Here is an 18,313-nt window from a genome sequence, read left to right as displayed (position 1 = left end):
TTAGATGAGAGAGATTCCATAGAAAAGTGATTTTTTTTTTTTCAATTTTACACTTTCGTCTTTTAGAAAAATAATGCCTGGGGGTTTTTTTCCCACCTAAAAAGAAAAGCATGATGGTCTGTTTTCTTTGATAATAAAAATAGATGGAATTGTCTCATTAGATCTTGGGACTTGATGAGCTATCGGAGGAGAGAAAAAGATTAAAAAAAAAACTCTATATGAATGTTTGGCTGAATAGGTAAGGCCAGTGACATCTTGTAATAGTACACGTTACATTTTCACTTCAGCCATCCTTTCATAACGTAAGACAAACTATTTTGAGTCGAAGAAGATAGATACAATGGGACTTTTGTGCGAATGTGTTTCAAAGAAGGTGTCAAGTCGTTAGCGCATTAAATAGTGGGGTTATGAATTTGGTACATCTGTCAAACGGAAGGCTTCTTGTCTTTAGGTCTATGGAAATGCAGGATCTAACCAGCCCGCATAGCCGTCTGAGTGGTAGTAGTGAATCCCCCAAACTCGATAACTCTCATATAAATAGTAATTCCATGACTCCCAATGGCACCGAAGGTGAGTGTCTGCCTTCTCACTGTTTACTTTGCACCTTGTTTCTTCATCAGTATACACTGTGTTACTAGGTGGTTATGATTTCAGTTGTCAAATCCATGAAACCACTGTTTTATTTCTTGTTTAGGTAATTTGACTTACGAATCAGTATCCACCCTTACTTAGGGACTGCATGTTACCAGGTTATTATGACATTACACAGACTGGTTTTATTTCACATAGATGCATATGTATGCATGACATATTTAAGCTTTGAGTGTGTTTTTTCTTCTTGTTGATCGTTCTCCACAGCACAGTATCAATCTGCAATCGTTTTGCTCTATGAGCCATGAAAATTTGGATTATTTCCTTTATTTTACTTTCCCTTTGTTACTAAATATAACCAAATTTGTTTCAAGGCAACATTAGACTGGATTGTCTCTAAATATCAATAAAATAATTTGTGTGCCTAATGTTCTTGGGGCTTTGGCCATTGAAATATAAAGAAGTAAAAAAATACTTATTGTTTACAAATATACGACCTTACTTGGAAGATAACATGAAATTCATTTACTTTCTTAAAGATTAAGTATATACTTCAAACACAGTACTGTTACAATGATTTTTGTGTAATTAATACATGTGAATATTTATGTAAATTTCATGTAAATAGGAACGCCTACTTTAATCCATATATACCTAAGTCTAAACATAGAGGTAAAGCTATTTGTATCGTTAGCTGTCGTGCACGTTTATTTAGGTACTATACATATTTTTAAAACTTCATAGAAGGGTTTGTTACATATTGCATTGTATTTATTTCTACTTTAGCCTACTGAAATATTCCTTCTTCACAGATGATATTTTTGCTTATTTATTCCTTACTAAGCCTTAGGACCTTGATGAACTTAGAACCTAAGTTTCACTAGAATTATCTACATTAGAGTTCCATCCATAAGCAAAACCCTTAACCATCATTTCTCAATCACCATGATGATCTTTCATCATAGTTCTTAAAAACGACAACAAAAAAACCCCCAAATGCCATAAACTTGTTCGTTTGGTGCAATATTCCCGTATGTGTGAGGGAAGCCTTTTGAAACTGATAATGATGTGAAATTTCTGGTAATGGATACAATGTAAAATCAGTTGTTTCTGATAGGAGATAACTTTTACAGCCTCCGTGATTGTTTTTACATGTAAGTCGTCTGTATTTTCCTTTTTGAGTAAATACCTTCATTTATGGAAAATGGTCCCTGTCAAAAGTAGAAACTTTGCTGACGTAGCAAAAAAAAATCTCTGAAAAGGTTCCTTTACATGGGAAACTCTTTTCTGCCCATTTCGATAGGCAATCAAAAAGAAATTTCAGTTATGTATAGGAAAGTCATTCTAGCATTTAGGAAGATTTTATAGAGCAGATGAAATAAACACCAGCAGTCCTTTTTTCCTCTCCTTTGGAATTTGGCTTCAGGTGTGAGCATGACAGCTGCTGCAGTGTGGACTGGACCGGGTGTGTGCACAGACACACAGACCACTGCAGGGCCCTGGACCGGTAGGCCCCATGCCAGTGTCAGCGTGCAGGGCGGCCGCTGAGGGCAGCATCAGGGGACCAGAGGTGGAAACCTGTAACAGTCATTCTCATCACTGTGAAGTCCAAATAAGACAATCATTTAAAGTAACTTAAAAAAAAAAAGAAGCTCTAAGTATGTTAAATTGTTTTGATTTATAGAATAGACCAATACATATTGGTAGGAGTAATTATGAGTTAATTTTCTTATATATGAAGAAATGAAATAGGGGTAAGATGTTTTCATTTTGTCATCGTTTTACTGGCAAATCAACTCCTACAAAAGAAGAACCAGGCAATATTGAAACAGGGTACGTGTTGGAGACTGCCCCCTTGGATGGCTTTGTGTGAGTGATGCGTGGTTTGCTTTTTAAGGACATGTGAAATGATACTATTTCTGAATATTTATATTTCATAGCTTGATGTCATGTTTGTATTCAGTAATATGTACTTGATCAGATTTTTGCATAACTAAAATAAATCCAAACTAAGAAAATGTTTTAGACAACTGCGTAATCTGCTGAACTATCAATTTGGGAAATACTTAGAAATTATTTCTCTCCTAAAAAAAAAAAACTCTTAGTTATCTTATGGCTTAGAAATGGATTTTTTTTAGACCTATTTCAGACAGGTACCCAGTTACTCACCTCACTCTGTTTTCGGGCATTCTTTACTGGTATACTTTGCAAAGGTTATGGTAGAAAGTGAAGTGAGAAGATATCAGTATAAATTATCCAAAGAATACATGAAATTTTAGTCAGTCGACTGGGGCATCAGTTTTACTTTAGTGTACAGTTTGAAAACATGGACCCAAACTTTCTTCACCATCTATGCTACATGTCTGTTCAGATGCAAACGATATCAGAAAGTTCTGGGTTATTATTAAGTTTGTGAATCAATTTATCATGCTGCTTACATGTTGCATAAGGCATTTGTGTCTTTTCTCTCAGTCACCACTAGAGGAGTTCAGCTTAAAAATCAGTGAATTCACAGTGGCTGACAAGCTTTCCTGGAATAGAATCATTATAGATTTTCCTATTCCTTCTTTGAAATCTTATTTATTTTGAAGCCAGTAGTATTTACCAATGAATTAGAGGAATGAAAAAAACAAGAGTGTTTTTAAAGAGTGTTTAAAATATCAATCACCTCCCCTAGGTCCATAACAAGTATTTCTAGCTATCCCTGCCATGATGGATATTTAAGTGACTTTATTGCAGCCCAGTTGCAATGAGTCTCCTTAATTAGGTCAACAAAACTTCCATTGAGTTTACATAGTTGTTGGCCCTCCACCCACTTAGATAGGTTGTCTTCTCTCACCAGAGCCATTTTTTATTTCCTGCAACCACTTGTTCCTATCATGAGGCTAAGAAAACATGAAAATCTCCTGTATCAAAAACCATAACTTCATCTGAAGAACAAACAAGAAGGGAATGGAGTGGAGAGGCAGAGAATATTAAGTTTCTTCTTAAGTTGGCTGCCAAATTATCATAAGACTCAGTGTTTGTAGGTTCTGTCCTCACAGGCTAGTGCCTATTTTCATGGTTCATCTAAGGGATAAAGACAGAAAGACACTGAGCTGCAGCCTCACATATTGTGCTTTTCTCCTTCCTAGTTGAAATGTTCTTTAGTGAGATTCGTTGTTTGAATGTTTCAGATTTCAAAAGTTTAAACTCTTCATATTTGTATATTCTATTCCAACCTCTCTATGAATTGTTATTGTTGCAGTGAACTGTGGGTTTCACCCAGTTTATAAAAACTAGAAAACATAAAAAGGCAAAAATACAAAATAGCATAAATGAATGTTTGACTTGCATTAAGAAAAGCACTGTTAGAAGTGATATGTTTCCAGATGAGTTAATAACTATTTTAGATTACTGTTGAACAATTAAAGCTTGACCTGGAGAGACTGATGGAATGGTTATGGAAACATCAGTGGTGGCTTTCCTTTTATAACTGTTTTCTTCTAGTCTTTTCATCTTTCAGGACAGAATGGAAGAGGAATTTCTTATTAGATTATTAAAGCTTAATTTTTAAGACATAGGCTCTTGGGTGGTGATACTCCTATTAGATAAATATGAACGTCGGACCTGAGAGGATTTCCAATGTGTAGGTATACGTTCCGGCCTCTCTTTGGTAGAGGCTGCGTGTTGACGTTTGTGTTGTGTCAGTGTGAGACGTAGTTGGGAAACGTTTCTTCAGAAGGACCTAGGGCTCCAGCAGTAAAAGGATTTTTATTTACGTACCTAATTAAGGCCTTGTTTGCAAAGCAGTGATTCTTTCCATCTTTGTTTTTTCTGCTTGTCTTAAATCCACGGGAGCATAAGATTGGTCGGTTCGTATATTGCTAGTGTGAGTGTTTATTTTTGGTTGTCCAGGGGTGAGGAGTGGTGAAGGGCAAAAAGGAGTTGGGAGCAAGCAGAACTCAAAGCTCTCATTCTGAGTTTTCTTGATTGTAAATTTAGAGGCAAACTCAAGAAGAGGCTAAACTTGTCTTAAAGCAGAGGAGTTTGTCTTGAAGTGACATAAAACCAGATGCAACTGGAATCTTCACTACAAATAGGGTTTCAGGGATTCTGATGGTAATTCAAGTAGTAATTTTGAATTGGTATATCAGATTTCCCAGATGATAAGAGATGCAATCTTGGATTAGGTGGTGGTTAAATTTTCTGCATTTTAAGACTGATTCAGTTGTGTATTTCATATTTTAGGCTGATAGGTTAATTCAATTTTACAAATTTCTATTATCAGAAGTTATTTGAAAGTTGCTTTATCCTTTCTACAAAGCTTAGAATGCAAACAAATTGTCAGTATCTTGAATTTGTTTTCCTCACTGTAATTTTAATTTCGTAAAATACAGTTATATCCAACTAGAGTATTTTTAAGAACTCTTACTTATGAAAAATATGTAAACTGGAGTGAATGTGTATAACATTATGGTTTGAGGCTACATTTTAAAAGCTATATTTATATATTTGTGGTCAAATTTTCTGTTGTCAGTAGAAAAAACGGTAATCTAATTTTATTGTTGTTTACATTCTGCACATGATTTAGTTTCTGGAAGATGAAGGGACATTGTGAGTAAAGGAGTTTCTAAGTGACATTTTTAGAGTCTGTCTGTAGCCACAGAATTGGCCTCTTTTAAATTGTTCTTTAGCAAAAGCTGTGAAAGGATGAAAAAAATAATTTGTTAGGATTTAATGTTTGCGTATACAGTGTATGAGAATAATTTTCACATGCCTGTTGGTAGTTAATGAAAATAATAGCTAATTTTTAAGAATAACTTATTATTAGTCACTAAGCTGACCATTCTCTATGATTCATTTCTTTAGTCTTCAGAAAATCCTTTGAGATCGCCAGCATAGTGGTTGAGACACTGGGTTTGAATCCCAGCTCCTTCTGCTGGCTGTGTGAGCTCAGGCACGTTAACTTCTGTGTGGCCCAGTCTCATCTGTACGGTGGGGATAACAGCAGGTCTTATATCAGGCTTGCTGTGAGGATGATAAGTAAAACTTGTAACACACTAGGAACTTACTAAGTGCTCTGTGAATTTCTAGACCATATGTAAATAATAGCCCCTTCCAGAGTACCATTATTGTTTCATGTACAATAAAACTGAGTCTCCGAAAGTTAAATGCCAAGTTGAAAGACACATGATTTGTAATTGGTACCACTGGTATCTGACCTGGTATTTGAATCAAGGTCTATTTGAGTCCAGAGCCTGGGTTTTCCAATCACTGTATCACTCTAGGGGGAGAATACATGATTCCACCATCTGCCAATACCTTTTCTAATACCTTCGTACTAAACGTTGGTACCTCCACTGTCCTCATGACTGGAGAACACTATTCTCTAGCAAACAGCAGAGCTGTAAAAGGACCAATGGCAAAGGCTTTGATGACAAAAGGACTTCATTATAAGGACAACTCCCCAGGGTAGTCATACTCTGGTTTTTAAGTTCTTTTGTGCATGAGTGTGTGAGATTTCTTCCTTGTGTCGTGTGCACATAGCATATTGCATCAATAGGTTAACTTCTAGGGGATTGTCTCTTACTAGTTTTCATTTTCAAAGCTTTAGACTTAATTATAATTCCACCAGCCGTCCATCTATGTTAAGCCTCTCTGGGATCAAACGGAGTTGGGAAGTCATCTCTGCTTTTCATTATAATAGTCATTATTATATGCACATTTGGATTGAAGCAGTATTACTGTGAAATTTTAAAAGTGGTTGCAGTTTTGCTACTGCTCAGAGTAAGTCTTTTCGGCCTCAGAAAATATTTTGAAGTGGGTGATGAATTTGGTCACATTTCTCTTGACTTTAAGAACCAGGTTATAGTAACCAAGCAAAATTCAAAGAAGAAGCTTAAATGGCATTTGTTGGGGGCTCTATAGGAAGAGCAGTTTCCAAAGCCGTAAGTTGGGAACATGCGTGCTACATTCTAGGAACAGGAGGAGAGAGAATGACAGGGAGTGGAAGAGGTCAAGTGGGAGGAATAGAGGGTTGGCATGTGTAGGGCTTGCAGGTTGGCAAACATACTCTAGCCAATTACATATCACTAACTGTATCTTTCATAGTAAGAATAGGAACTATAATACTGCCTGAAACTAGGCTCAGAGTTTCTAGAGGGCCAGGCTTCTTGATAAACTAATGACTCGATGTAGACAGTTTTCATCTACTCCCAATATCTAATAGTTCAGAGAATTACAGTTCTGGGGCACCTCTCCCCTAGCTGGGCCAGAACTTTCGTTGGAACAGAAGTATGTATAACTTCCTAAGGACATCCTATCTCTGGGAGAAACTTTGGTTTCCCCCAGAGGGATGTGCAGACCTTTAGTGAGTGCCAGTATTTAGGCCAATCCTTATGGCTTTGGTCATGAATTCCCTGATTTAAGTAATTCCTAATTTCTTAGGATGCCCAAGAATGTTTTGGGGTGAGCAGTATATAGATAAAAGTGGTGTGTATGTGTGTGTGTGCGTGCACGCGTGTGCGCTTATTCTCACCTTGCTTACTTGGAATAAGGTCCAAGAATAATTCATTCTCCTCTTTTTCCCTCCAAACTTACAATATAATAGAAAGAATATATACATAATTGTAAATTTTCTATTTTTCCCTTTTCACTTTAGGTAGGAAGAAGTCATCTGTCACATAGACATCCTCAAAGACTGCTAAAATATTGCCTTTACTAAAAGAGAACATAAATTTTGAGAAGCTAATCGAGGATTTACGTTAAGCTTTAGCACGGCCAAGTAGTTTATAACTAAAAGCTTACTATGATTATGTACAAGGTAGTTTGCTGGGTTTGCAGGTTTTTCAGTTCTATTTCATGCCTCCAGTATCCCATTACACTGAAGAAGGTGGGTGAACTCTACCAGACACATTCCAAGGAGTATTTTAAAGTGCTCCCTGTAATATACGACAGAGACATTTTTTCTTTCATAAGATTAATCTAAATCAAAATCTAAAATATTTCCTTGTTTTATCACTGCATCTATTACTGATAAGGGGAATTTTGTGTGGGGAGAATACTGTTTTAGCAAAATAAGGACTATGAACTGAATAGACTAAGTTCTTACTATCTATTTAAGGATGTCTTTTATTCCCTCCACCTACCTTATTTTATTTTATCCTAACAAAAGTTAGGGTAGCTTTTCTGCACCTCATTTTAAAGAGTTTAAGTGATTATTCTATGCTCCCACAGCATATTATCTGTGTTGGAAAAGAGATTCAAAGGCATGTCAGGCTAATTTTAAAGCCTGCATCCTTTACACTCAAAAAAAAAAAAAAGGACTTCCTAATAGCCTAAAAACTTAGCACTTACTGAAATACTTAACCTGCCTTAAGAAGTTTTTATGTTACTTTATCTAAGATTATTACCCGTTGAAGGAACTACAGCTTCCATTTATATGTGTATTTCACCTAGTAGAGGCTCAAGGGTCCCTAAGGCAGGGATAAGTCTGTTCACTGTCGTGTCCTTAGCAGATGGCAGAAGGCTTGGCCCTGAAAACAGTCAACAAGTATTTGTTATTGCGTATTACTAGGTAAATAATGCAGGTGAATGATTCCAAGAGGAGGCTCACTAATTTTATTTACAAAGCATTAACAGATTCAATAAGTAGCTAAAGCCCATTTTGCAAATTTTTGAAAATGATCATTGTACAGACCAATTCCTACAGTAGCCATAGGCCGTCCATCCAGAGAACATCCGCAGCCAGCATTGCTGCTGAGTTTGAATTTGCTCCACAGGAACTAACTTGCATTTGATATGTACTAATTAACTGTTTTATAAATGGAAACTTCCACTTGGACTCAGTATTATTCAGCAACGATGAATTAACTTTCACATAGTCCAAGAAACAGCTGAATGATAAAAAGATCAAGCAGTTAGCACACTTAGGTTTAGTATCCTTACATAGATGGTAAGGAGTCATGATTTGAGGTCAGCATTTTTAAGGTGGGGAAAAATTGCAGGAGCAAGGATGTATACACACCGCAGTGAAAAGAATATACATATCATGTAAGAATATATATCGTGCTATATATCCACTATTGCCTTGTTAATTCAAGAAATAGTTATTGATTGTGTCTAGAAATTTACCAAATACCATTCTTGCCAAGGAGAAGTTCATGGTCTACTGTGATTGGCAGACCAATAATCAGATGACCACCATACTTGTTGCTCAGGGCTGTATTCTCCAGAGGAGGAGGAATGCCTAATCATGACCGAGGTGATCTAGGGATGGTTTCTGCACAGTGGTAATGCTTAAACTGAATCTTGAAGGAGAGGTAGAAAACCACTGGATGCCAAGGCAGAAAGGGAGGCCATGGATTATTCAGGTGTAGCAAAGCCATCCCTAATCCCGGGGGCTGTGGCGGGGGGGGGGGGGGCGGGCAGGGGATTGTTGAGAGACATGGCAGACAGATGGTGAATGGCCTTATGTACCAGGTTCAGGAGTTTGGATTCAATCCTGTAGGAACTGGGTGACCTGAAGGCTTGCAAATAGGAGAGTGATGTGATAGAGTCTGTGTCTTGCAAATACACTTAGGTAGTACTTTGAAACTCTATTCAGCAGGTGGTAGGTGGGGAGAAAAGACTCCAGGTGAGAAGTTATGAGGGCATTTTTATCTAAAATCATGTACTTATTTATATATTTTTATTTCTTTCAGCACAAATTTCTATTTGATACTTGCCTTAAGGAAAGCAGAGAATGGATAATATTTAAAATATATCAGAGCAGTATTGCATGATCATGAGAGGGTGGATTTTGCAGTCAGACTAACCTGGGCTTTAAAAAGTCAGTTTAGGGCTTCCCTGGTGGCGCAGTGGTTGAGAGTCCGCCTGCCGATGCAGGGGACACGGGTTCGTGCCCCGATCCAGGAAGATCCCACATGCCGCGGAGCGGCTGGGCCCGTGAGCCATGGCCGTTGAGCCTGCGCGTCCGGAGCCTGTGCTCCGCAACTGGAGAGGCCACAACAGTGAGAGGCCGCGTACCGCAAAAAAAAAAAAAAAAGGTCAGTTTAACAATGTAACTGACATGTGGGTTTTGAGAGACACCAGAGCAGGGGGTTGGGGGAAGGCTGGGAAGCCAGGATGCTAGCCCTGCCCCTTACCAGTTAGCAAGTGTGATGCCTTTATCTCTGCTTCCTGGTCTGTAAAATGAAGAGAATAATAGTACTGACCTGTAGGGGTGTGAGGATAGTTAAATGAGTGGGTAAAGCACTTACAACAGTCTGACTCCTAGGAATTACTCAACCATTGGCTGTTTTTGTTGTTACTGTTATTATCGTATATGATCTCTGAGCCTCTGCTTTCCCCACTGTAAAATGGGGGTTATACCTTTTTCACTGGGTGTATTTCACCTAGTAGAGGCTCAAGGTTCTTTAACGGCAGGGACAGACCTAAAATGCTAAGCACAGTCACTGCCATACTATATGCTCAAAGAATAGCAGCTATTATTAAAGAATAATACATATTATATATTTTTAAGCAAACATATGGCTACTGCATGCTGGCTGGCTACTGCAGTGTTTCCATGGAAAGAGAAGATGTTTCCTTCCCTTGTGAGATCTGCACATCTCTTAATAGCCTTTGCAGGTACTTTGAGTACCTGTGGTACTCAGTAAGTACTTTCTCAATTAATACACAGTGAGGGTAGGATTTAGTTCTGGGTGCTCCTGTGATTCGGTGAAGAATGGGAAAAGGTACGATCTGAGATGTAAATTTGGTAGGTTGATTACATTTTAGGCAAGTAAACCATTTTTCCAGATTGATATGATTGAGGTTATGAACCCAAGCCAGCTCATCTGCTTCTAATCTTCATACACTAGTTTATTTTACCATCCGCTAATTTGCAACATACAGTGATACACTTTTGTTCAATGCCCTGCTCTTCTGGGACTTTTCTATTGCTGTGCCCTTCACTGATTGTTCAGATCTCCATCAGAGGAATGATTAAGGATGATAAAACCCTAATTGGACAACGTTTGATTTTTCAGTGGTTTCATAAAAGGTATGGTAATCAAAGAAATTTGAAACCTAATTGTGTGACCTTAGGCTAGTTTTTAAACGTCTTTAAGCTGCAGTTTCCTCATCTTTCAAATGTGACAATTATAATAAATATCTCATGATGTTGCCACGAGAAGCAAATAAGCTATTGCGTATAAAGTGCTTAGCACAATGCCTGGCATGTGGTAAATGCTCAATATATATAAGCTATTTTTAAAGTGACTACTCTTCCACATGAAAATTCTACGTAAATATTGCCTATGCCATAAATTGAGACTGTTATATTGCTAACTCAATTCTTAAAATTGGAACAACCTTTTCAGACCATTGTGCCATGTTTCCATTCTTATAACACACTAAAAATGTTTAGATCCCACTTTGGCATCTAAATGTAGGTATCTGTTAAACGTCATCAAATGGCACATTTAAGATTTGTGTGTTTCATTATGTATATTTTACTTAAAAGAAAAAAGGACGTAAACAAATATGAACTCTAATGATATGAGCGCTGAAGTGTTTTGGGGAACTATATTATGTCTGCAGCTTATTTTTAATGCGTGTAGAATAAGGTGGTTTTATGAGGAATAGATGTGGGAAAGTAAATAGATTAAAATGTTAATGGTGAAATCCTGGTGGTAGGTTTCTGGCTGTTCACTGTATAATTCTTTCAACTTTTCAGTATGTATGAAAATTTTTTGTAATAAAATATTCGTGAAAAAAGTGAACCTCAGATACTTAAAGTGTCCCAGGAAGGAAACATTTATTTAGTTTTCACTGTGTACAAAGCACTCTGCCAGGTTCCAGCACATATACAATGAAGTATGACACTACCTCTGCCTTTAAAAGCTCACAGTCTGGTTGGGGGAGATAAGACTTTTTAAAAATTTTGGCAAAAACTGGAAGATCATGTTGTGTCAATTAAATTATGAAGGCAGAGATTTCCAGTCCGTGGCTTAGAGATCCCCAGGAGTTGCAGAGCTAGGACTGAAAGTCAGCAAGTTCTGTGCAAAGAGCTCTGTCGGAAGGATGAGGAAATTAATAGGTCACATCCATCTTGAACTCTTTTGCACGTACGGACGTTCTGTTATGTTTATGAAAATATAAATTTTCTTGTCCGAAAATTCACAGTAGGTTTTTGTCATCGGGTACTTTCTCCATCAACAGATTAAAAATAGGCTATCATTTGGGTTCTGAAATGTTTTGGTGTTAGAAAGAGGGCTTCATTCTCAAGAAGGTTAGAAGCCACTGATCTAAACAAAAGTGCTCTCAGAGTTCAGAGAAAAGAGCTCTTCAGCTTGCTGAGGTCTGGCCAGGCTTCAAGAAGGAGATGGAATCTGAGCTGAGTGTTTGGGAAATGGGTAGAATTTGAATAGGTTGAGAAGGGATGGAATGCATTCTAAATGAGGGACCAATACGAACAAAGGTAGGATCGTTTGGGAGACTGGGAGGAGACCAGTTGAGCTGAAGAGGAACTGATAGTAGATAAGGTTGGAAGAATCATCTAGAGCCAAACTAGGAGGTGGAGGACCCTGAATACTAGGCTAAGGAATTTGGACTTTATCCTGGAGCCAGTAGAGAAGCCACTGAATATTTTGAGTGAGGGATTGATAGGGTGCAAGTGTTTTAGGTATGAATCTGGCAGCAGTTTCAAGGATAGATTGGATTGAGGGAGAGATGTGCAGCAAAATGGAGGCTCATCTGATCTGCCAAGATTTCGTGTGTTAGAAACCTGAGCTTGTGTGGCAAGAATGAGAATTGCCAAAAAAAAAAAAAAGAAAAAAGAAAAAAGAAAGTGAAATCGCAGGAGACATTTTACTGGAGCAGCCGTCACTTACCAAGTATCACTTCTTTTACCAAGAAAAGTCAACTAGTCCAGACCTCGACGTAAATCATTGCACGGGGCTACTCCAATATGCTATACTTTCTGTGAATAATGAGTTTTGAAACTGAATAACATTTCTTGTTGGCTGTGTGTACCCTTAAGTTCCAGTTTAGTCTAGGTAGGTTGGTTTGGTTTTCATAAGGTTGTATTGCTATTTTGTAGGGTTAATATTTTTCTACTCTCTTTTAAGAAAAAGAGGATGACTTTAAATTTTTAGAGGAAGAATAATCATATTCCAGACTGTGATACCTCATTTTCCAAATGGGTATTAACCAAAGGTAGATATATATACTTTTAGATAAAGAAGAAAGAGTGGAATGGCTGCTTATAATCTTTAATTTATTAATTCAATTATATGTCTAAAATAAGATCTATAAAATATATAAATTTGGGAATATTGCTATCTTGCACTTTCATATTTCATGTAACAATTTTATTCTGTTTACATATGCATTTGGTATCCCTTGATGCCACTTTTTGAGTCATTTGACACATTTTTTAAAAACATACATTTCCGGGCTTCCCTGGTGGCACAGTGGTTGAGAATCTGCCTGCCGATGCAGGGGACACGGGTTCGTGTCCCAGTCCGGGAAGATCCCATATGCCGCCGAGCGGCTGGGCCCGTGAGCCATGGCCGCTGAGCCTGCGCGTCCGGAGCCTGTGCTCCGCAACGGGAGAGGCCACAGCAGTGAGAGGCCTGCATACCACAAACAAAACAAAAAAAACAACCCCCATACATTTCCACTTCGGCCTCATGATTTGAGCAGTCATTAAATCTGTGAGTGATACTATCATTGAATCCAAGCTATAACTTAATATTATGATGGTTATACTTTTGTCTTATAGGTTATTTGTCATCTGTACAGCATAATTGTATCTCTTTAAAGGGCTTTTTAAGGCTTACTTACAGCAATATCTAACATTTGTCTTGGGCTGATCATGTCCCACAAATTATTATTAAATCTTTGTGACTTATTTACCTCTCTTTTTACTGATTCAGGAAGGGTTCTCTCTAAACACACAAAAATTCCAATGATTGATATTCGTTTATGCGAATGTATCTTCTCCAAAGAGTACTTTGCTCAAAATAACATGAGGGGCATGTGTCCTGTAAGTGAGAGTCTTTACAAGAACCTGCACATACATTGACAGAGTGATAATTTGGGAAGAATAAAATGTAATCTTCTGTGTGATCATACACAGTGTGTTTAATTGCCTTATGCAATATGCCTAGTGGTATGAAGTCAGTTGTAATCTGTTTTTTAAAGTCAGTTGTACATTTTTACCTTCATCCATTCCTTCAATGAATATTGTGTTCCAACTACATGTCAAGCATGGTGCTATGTTCTGTAGAGATATAAAAAGCTGGAGTTCCTATCATGAAGAAATTTATAATATATTCAAACGGATAAGACTGTGAAATGTAAAATGAGGTTGAGTAGGATATGTGTTCTAAATGAGGTACAAGCTCAAGGAAAAGAAGAATCACCCCTGAGTAGCAGATTAGGCAAGACTTCACACAGCAGGTGGGACATTGGTTGATGGGAATTTGTAGAACCTTTAATGTCAGAAGGAAAGGCACTAGCCATACTGTGGATTTGAGGAAGCATTAAACGTTCAGTAGACCAGTTTGGTTTAAATGTTGACTGTATATATGGACATGTGGTTCTTTGTCTGTAAAAGGGAGATAATAAGTGTCACACAGGAAAGTTAGGACAATTAGATGTGACCTTATATTTTGTAATATTATATTCTTGTAAGTTACCGTTTGTTATACAAATGTAAAATGTGTATGGAAGAACTGGCAAGGAAAGGAAAAAATAAAAGTATAAAAAGCTTGGTCTTAGAGTATAGAGGGCCTTATGAATACGATAAAGGAATGGTAACTTAATTTGGGAGAAAATGGAGAGCCTGCTCTTAGACCTCAGAGCCAGGAGTGACTCGCTCAAATCTCGGCTAAGGAAAGATAAGTATCTCTGCTCAAAATAGAGTAGAGACTGAAAAGCAAATTGGTCAGCTTTTCCAAGAGAAGAGGTATAAGGTAATTAGGTTAGTGGCTGTGAAATTAGGGGGGGGGAATGGTTGTAAAGAGTAGAATGGTAGAAATGATAGACTTGGCAATGGAGTGTGAGGAATGAGTTGCTGGGAGGAATCAGGGTGAAAAGGAAACTTTCTGTCTAGGTGGCATGACCATTACAAAGGGATAGAATGAGGAGTTTGCGTTTGAGCAGGTTGATTTGACCTTGATCCAGGCAAGGGCCTTACATAATTGGAATGTGAAGATTGGTCCCTGTGAAAAAGTTGTGCATGTGGATAGAGATTTGAGAGTTGTCTACGTGAAGGAGATTTTTTTTTAATTGTGGAAAGACATAACTGTGAGGGACAATTTAAATAGATGAGGAGGTAGAATTATAGAACCACAGAGTAGGAAAAGGAAGAAAATCCAGAGAAGAAGACATATACAGGTTAAAAAAGGGAAACACTGCTGTGTTGTGCTGGCCAATGATGAGAAAAGTGTCAGAGGAAGGCCCACTCCACAGAAGAATTAAGGAAAATCAGGATGGAAAAAGTTTGCATCGGGCAATTAGGAAAATCCTTTTAGTAAAATAGTAGCTATAAAGGGATGATACAAAGGATTAAAGACAGAGTAGATATTAAGGACTTGAAGGCAAACTTTCAGAAAACTTAGTGATGAAAGAAGGGAGAGAGGTAGATCATGCTTGAGAGAAGTTTTTTTTTAAATCAGGGCAGACCTGCCTTATTTATTTATTGGATTTTTAAAAAATTTTTATTGGAGTCTAGTTGATTTACAATGTTGTGTTAGTTTCAGGTGTACAGCAAAGTGAATCAGTTATACATATATCCACTCTTCTTTAGATTCTCTTCCTGTATAGGTCATTACAGAATATTGAGTAGAGTTCCCTGTGCTATATAGTAGGTCCTTATTAGTTATCTATTTTATATATATGTCAATCTCAATCTCTTAATTTATCCCTCTCCCCTCTTTCCCCCTGGTAACCATAAGTTTGTTTTCTACATCTGTGACTCAATTTCTGGTTTGTAAATAAGTTCATTTTTACCCTTTTTTTAGATTCCACATATAAGCAATATCATATATTTGTCTTTCTCATGCTGACTTACTTCCCTCAGTATGACAATCTCTAGGTCCATCCATGTTGCTGCAAATGGCATTATTTTGTTCTTTTTTTATGGCTGAGTTATATTCTGTTGTATATATATCCCACATCTTCTTTATCCATTCCTCTGTTGATGGACATTTAGGTTGCTTCCATGTCCTGGCTATTGTAAATAGTGCTGCTGCCTGTTTTTAAAATTAGGGGAAGTAGAAGGAAGTAGTCCCTCGAGATGGAACGATTGAAGATGTTGAGACCAAACAATCAAATATTGGAGCATTGTTGCAAAGAAGGTATGGACGTGGCGTAAGAATAAAGGTATAAAATTCAAACGCTGCTAGAGGAAAGAAAACCTCTATTGAGATTCATCAGTGGGAAAATGGGAAATGTAGAAAGATCATTGAAAGATTTAATGCAGCTTCTACATTCTTTATAAAATAGTTGGTGAGGACACGTGCTAAAGAGGATGGGGGATAAGGTGCGGTTTGGAGTTTTGAGTAAAGTAGGAAAGACTTGATGGAAACTTTCAGGCAGAAGAAATGGAAAGGTGGGATTGTCAAGCAACAGGATGACTCAGAAGAATACAGAAAGCATACATTTTAGTGGATTCAGTTAGCGGGTGAATTGTGGTCTCCTCTCCTATGCTCAATCAGCCAGAACAGAGCCGAAGAGTGAACAGTAAGAGATTGCCAATCCCGAGAATGGAGCTTGGCAAAAAAGATGCTTGGAAAAATGAGGTGACACTTGGGATTCTAGGGTGGGAGTTCTGGGTTCCAGACTGGGCTGGTGTGGATAGGGGTTTAGAAAGACGGGATATTCTGAGGAGCATTAAGAGCTAGTCCAGCAGAAGTGAGCAAATGAAAAAGGTAAAAGGTGGTGTTATTTAGAGGCAGTGCAGTTCTAGGAAGTGGTGTCGCTGAAGTATTTAATTACGAAAGTGGAATGAAAGTAAATCTCATTGAAACAGAAGAGAGAAAGGAATCATAAAGAGTAGTAGAGGGATAATGAACAGAGTTTGTAAAGTCCTGGAACATTGAAGTAGGAAACAAAGTAGAGAGGAAGACCGAGCGTGTGCCAAGCAAAGGCAAGCTGTACTGTCACAGTTAGAAGAAAAGTTATGAGATGAGCTTAGATACTACCTGGGGAGGATCTACGGCTTACCAGGCTGGTGCCTTTGCTGCAATCCTGGGCAAATTCTTTTTTTTTTTTTTTTTTAAGAAGATGTTGGGAGTAGGAGTTTAATTTATTTATTACTTTTTGCTGTGTTGGGTCTTCGTTTCTGTGCGAGGGATTTCTCTAGTTGTGGCGAGCGGGGGCCACTCTTCATCGCGGTGCGTGGGCCTCTCACTACCGCGGCCTCTCTTGTTGCGGAGCACAGGCTCCAGATGCGCAGGCTCAGTTGTTGTGGCTCACGGGCCTAGTTGCCCTGTGGCATGTGGGACCCTCCCAGACCAGGGCTCGAACCTGTGTCCCCTACATTAGCAGGCGGATTCTCAACCACTGCGCCACCAGGGAAGCCCCTGGGCAAATTCTTAACACAGAGGCCGGCTCCCAGTCCATCGGGCACAGCTGTCCTCTGGGGGAGAACGTGCTTTAACTGCCCTCTTAATTTATAGTGAGAAGTATAGCTAAGCAAATGGACTGGGTACTTATCTCCTCTGATCAGCCTGTCATCTTCCTGGAGATTATGTGACTGCAACATTCAGATTATAATGAGAAGTTGCTTGATGAGCAAGGAATCATGGTGTGATGGGTTCGTTGGATGATCTTTATAGCGAAAGTCCCCAAGCTCCAATGATCTGATAGCTCTGTCTCCAGTTAAATTTATGGTGAACAAATACAGGGTTCTCTTTTCCATGGGCCACTAAGCAGTGCTGGAGAGAAATGCCCACATTTTCTCCTGGAATCCTCTATCACAATTGCCATGTTCACCATCCTCCCACTAGCCTGTTTCTTCAGAAAGATTGTAATGACTGAGGTATATGTTTTCTTTTTTTTTTAATTTTTAAAGGTTACTTTCCATTTACAGTTATTACAAAATATTGCCTATATTCCTCATGTTGCACAATACATCCTTGAACCTATCTTATACCCAGTTGTTTGTATCTCCCACTTACCCACTCCTATATTGCCCCTCCCCCCCTCCCCAGTGGTACCCACTAGTTTGTTCTCTATATCTGTAAGTCTGCTTCTTTTTTGATATATTCATTAGTTTGTTGTATTTTTTAGATTCCATATATAAGTGATATAGTATTTGTCTTTCTCCAACTTATTTCACTTAGCATAATGTCCTCCAAGTTCATCCATGTTGCTGCAAATGGCAAAATTTTATTCTTTTTAAGACTAACATTCTATTGTGTGTTTATATATATATATATCACATCTCCTTTATCCGTTCATCCATTGATGGACTCTTAGGTTACTTCCATATCTTGGCAATTATAAATAATGCTGCTGTGAACATTGGGGTGCATGATCTTTTCAAATTAGTGTTTTCATTTTTTTCGGGTACATACCCAGGAGTGGAATTGCTGGATCATATGGTAGTTCTATGTTTAGTTTTTTGAGAAACCTCCATACTGTTTTCCACAGTGGCTGCACCAATTTATATTCCCACCAGCAGTCTACAAGGCGTCCCTTTTCTCTACATCTTCTCCGTTTGTTATTTGCGTTCTTTTTGATG

The 18,313-nt window shown here is 38.1% G+C and overlaps 1 protein-coding gene across 9 annotated transcripts in view; it reads left to right on the top strand.

Annotated features, from left to right (window-relative positions):
* EYA1 (EYA transcriptional coactivator and phosphatase 1) overlaps nt 1-18,313 on the top strand; it is a gene marked incomplete at both ends in the record, with an annotated part of 313,784 nt that overhangs the window by 163,010 nt on the left and 132,461 nt on the right. For 4 of the 9 annotated variants that reach the window (XM_082859020.1, XM_082859019.1, XM_082859015.1 and 1 more), the window contains one exon: nt 452-570. The exons of 1 other annotated variant lie outside the window; for it this stretch is intronic. In XM_082859020.1, the coding sequence (XP_082715146.1) occupies nt 452-570 (119 nt within the window). Of the gene's footprint in view, nt 1-451; nt 571-18,313 lie in introns of those variants that run through there. 4 more of the 9 variants (XM_082859018.1, XM_082859016.1, XM_082859017.1 and 1 more) reach the window with 1 other exon arrangement.

Source organism: Leucopleurus acutus, assembly GCF_964270905.1.
Source record: "Leucopleurus acutus genome assembly, chromosome: 17".
In the NCBI taxonomy this organism is placed as follows: domain Eukaryota; kingdom Metazoa; phylum Chordata; class Mammalia; order Artiodactyla; family Delphinidae; genus Leucopleurus; species Leucopleurus acutus.
Note: the sequence above shows the minus strand (reverse complement) of the source record. Positions and strands in the feature narration are given on the sequence as shown.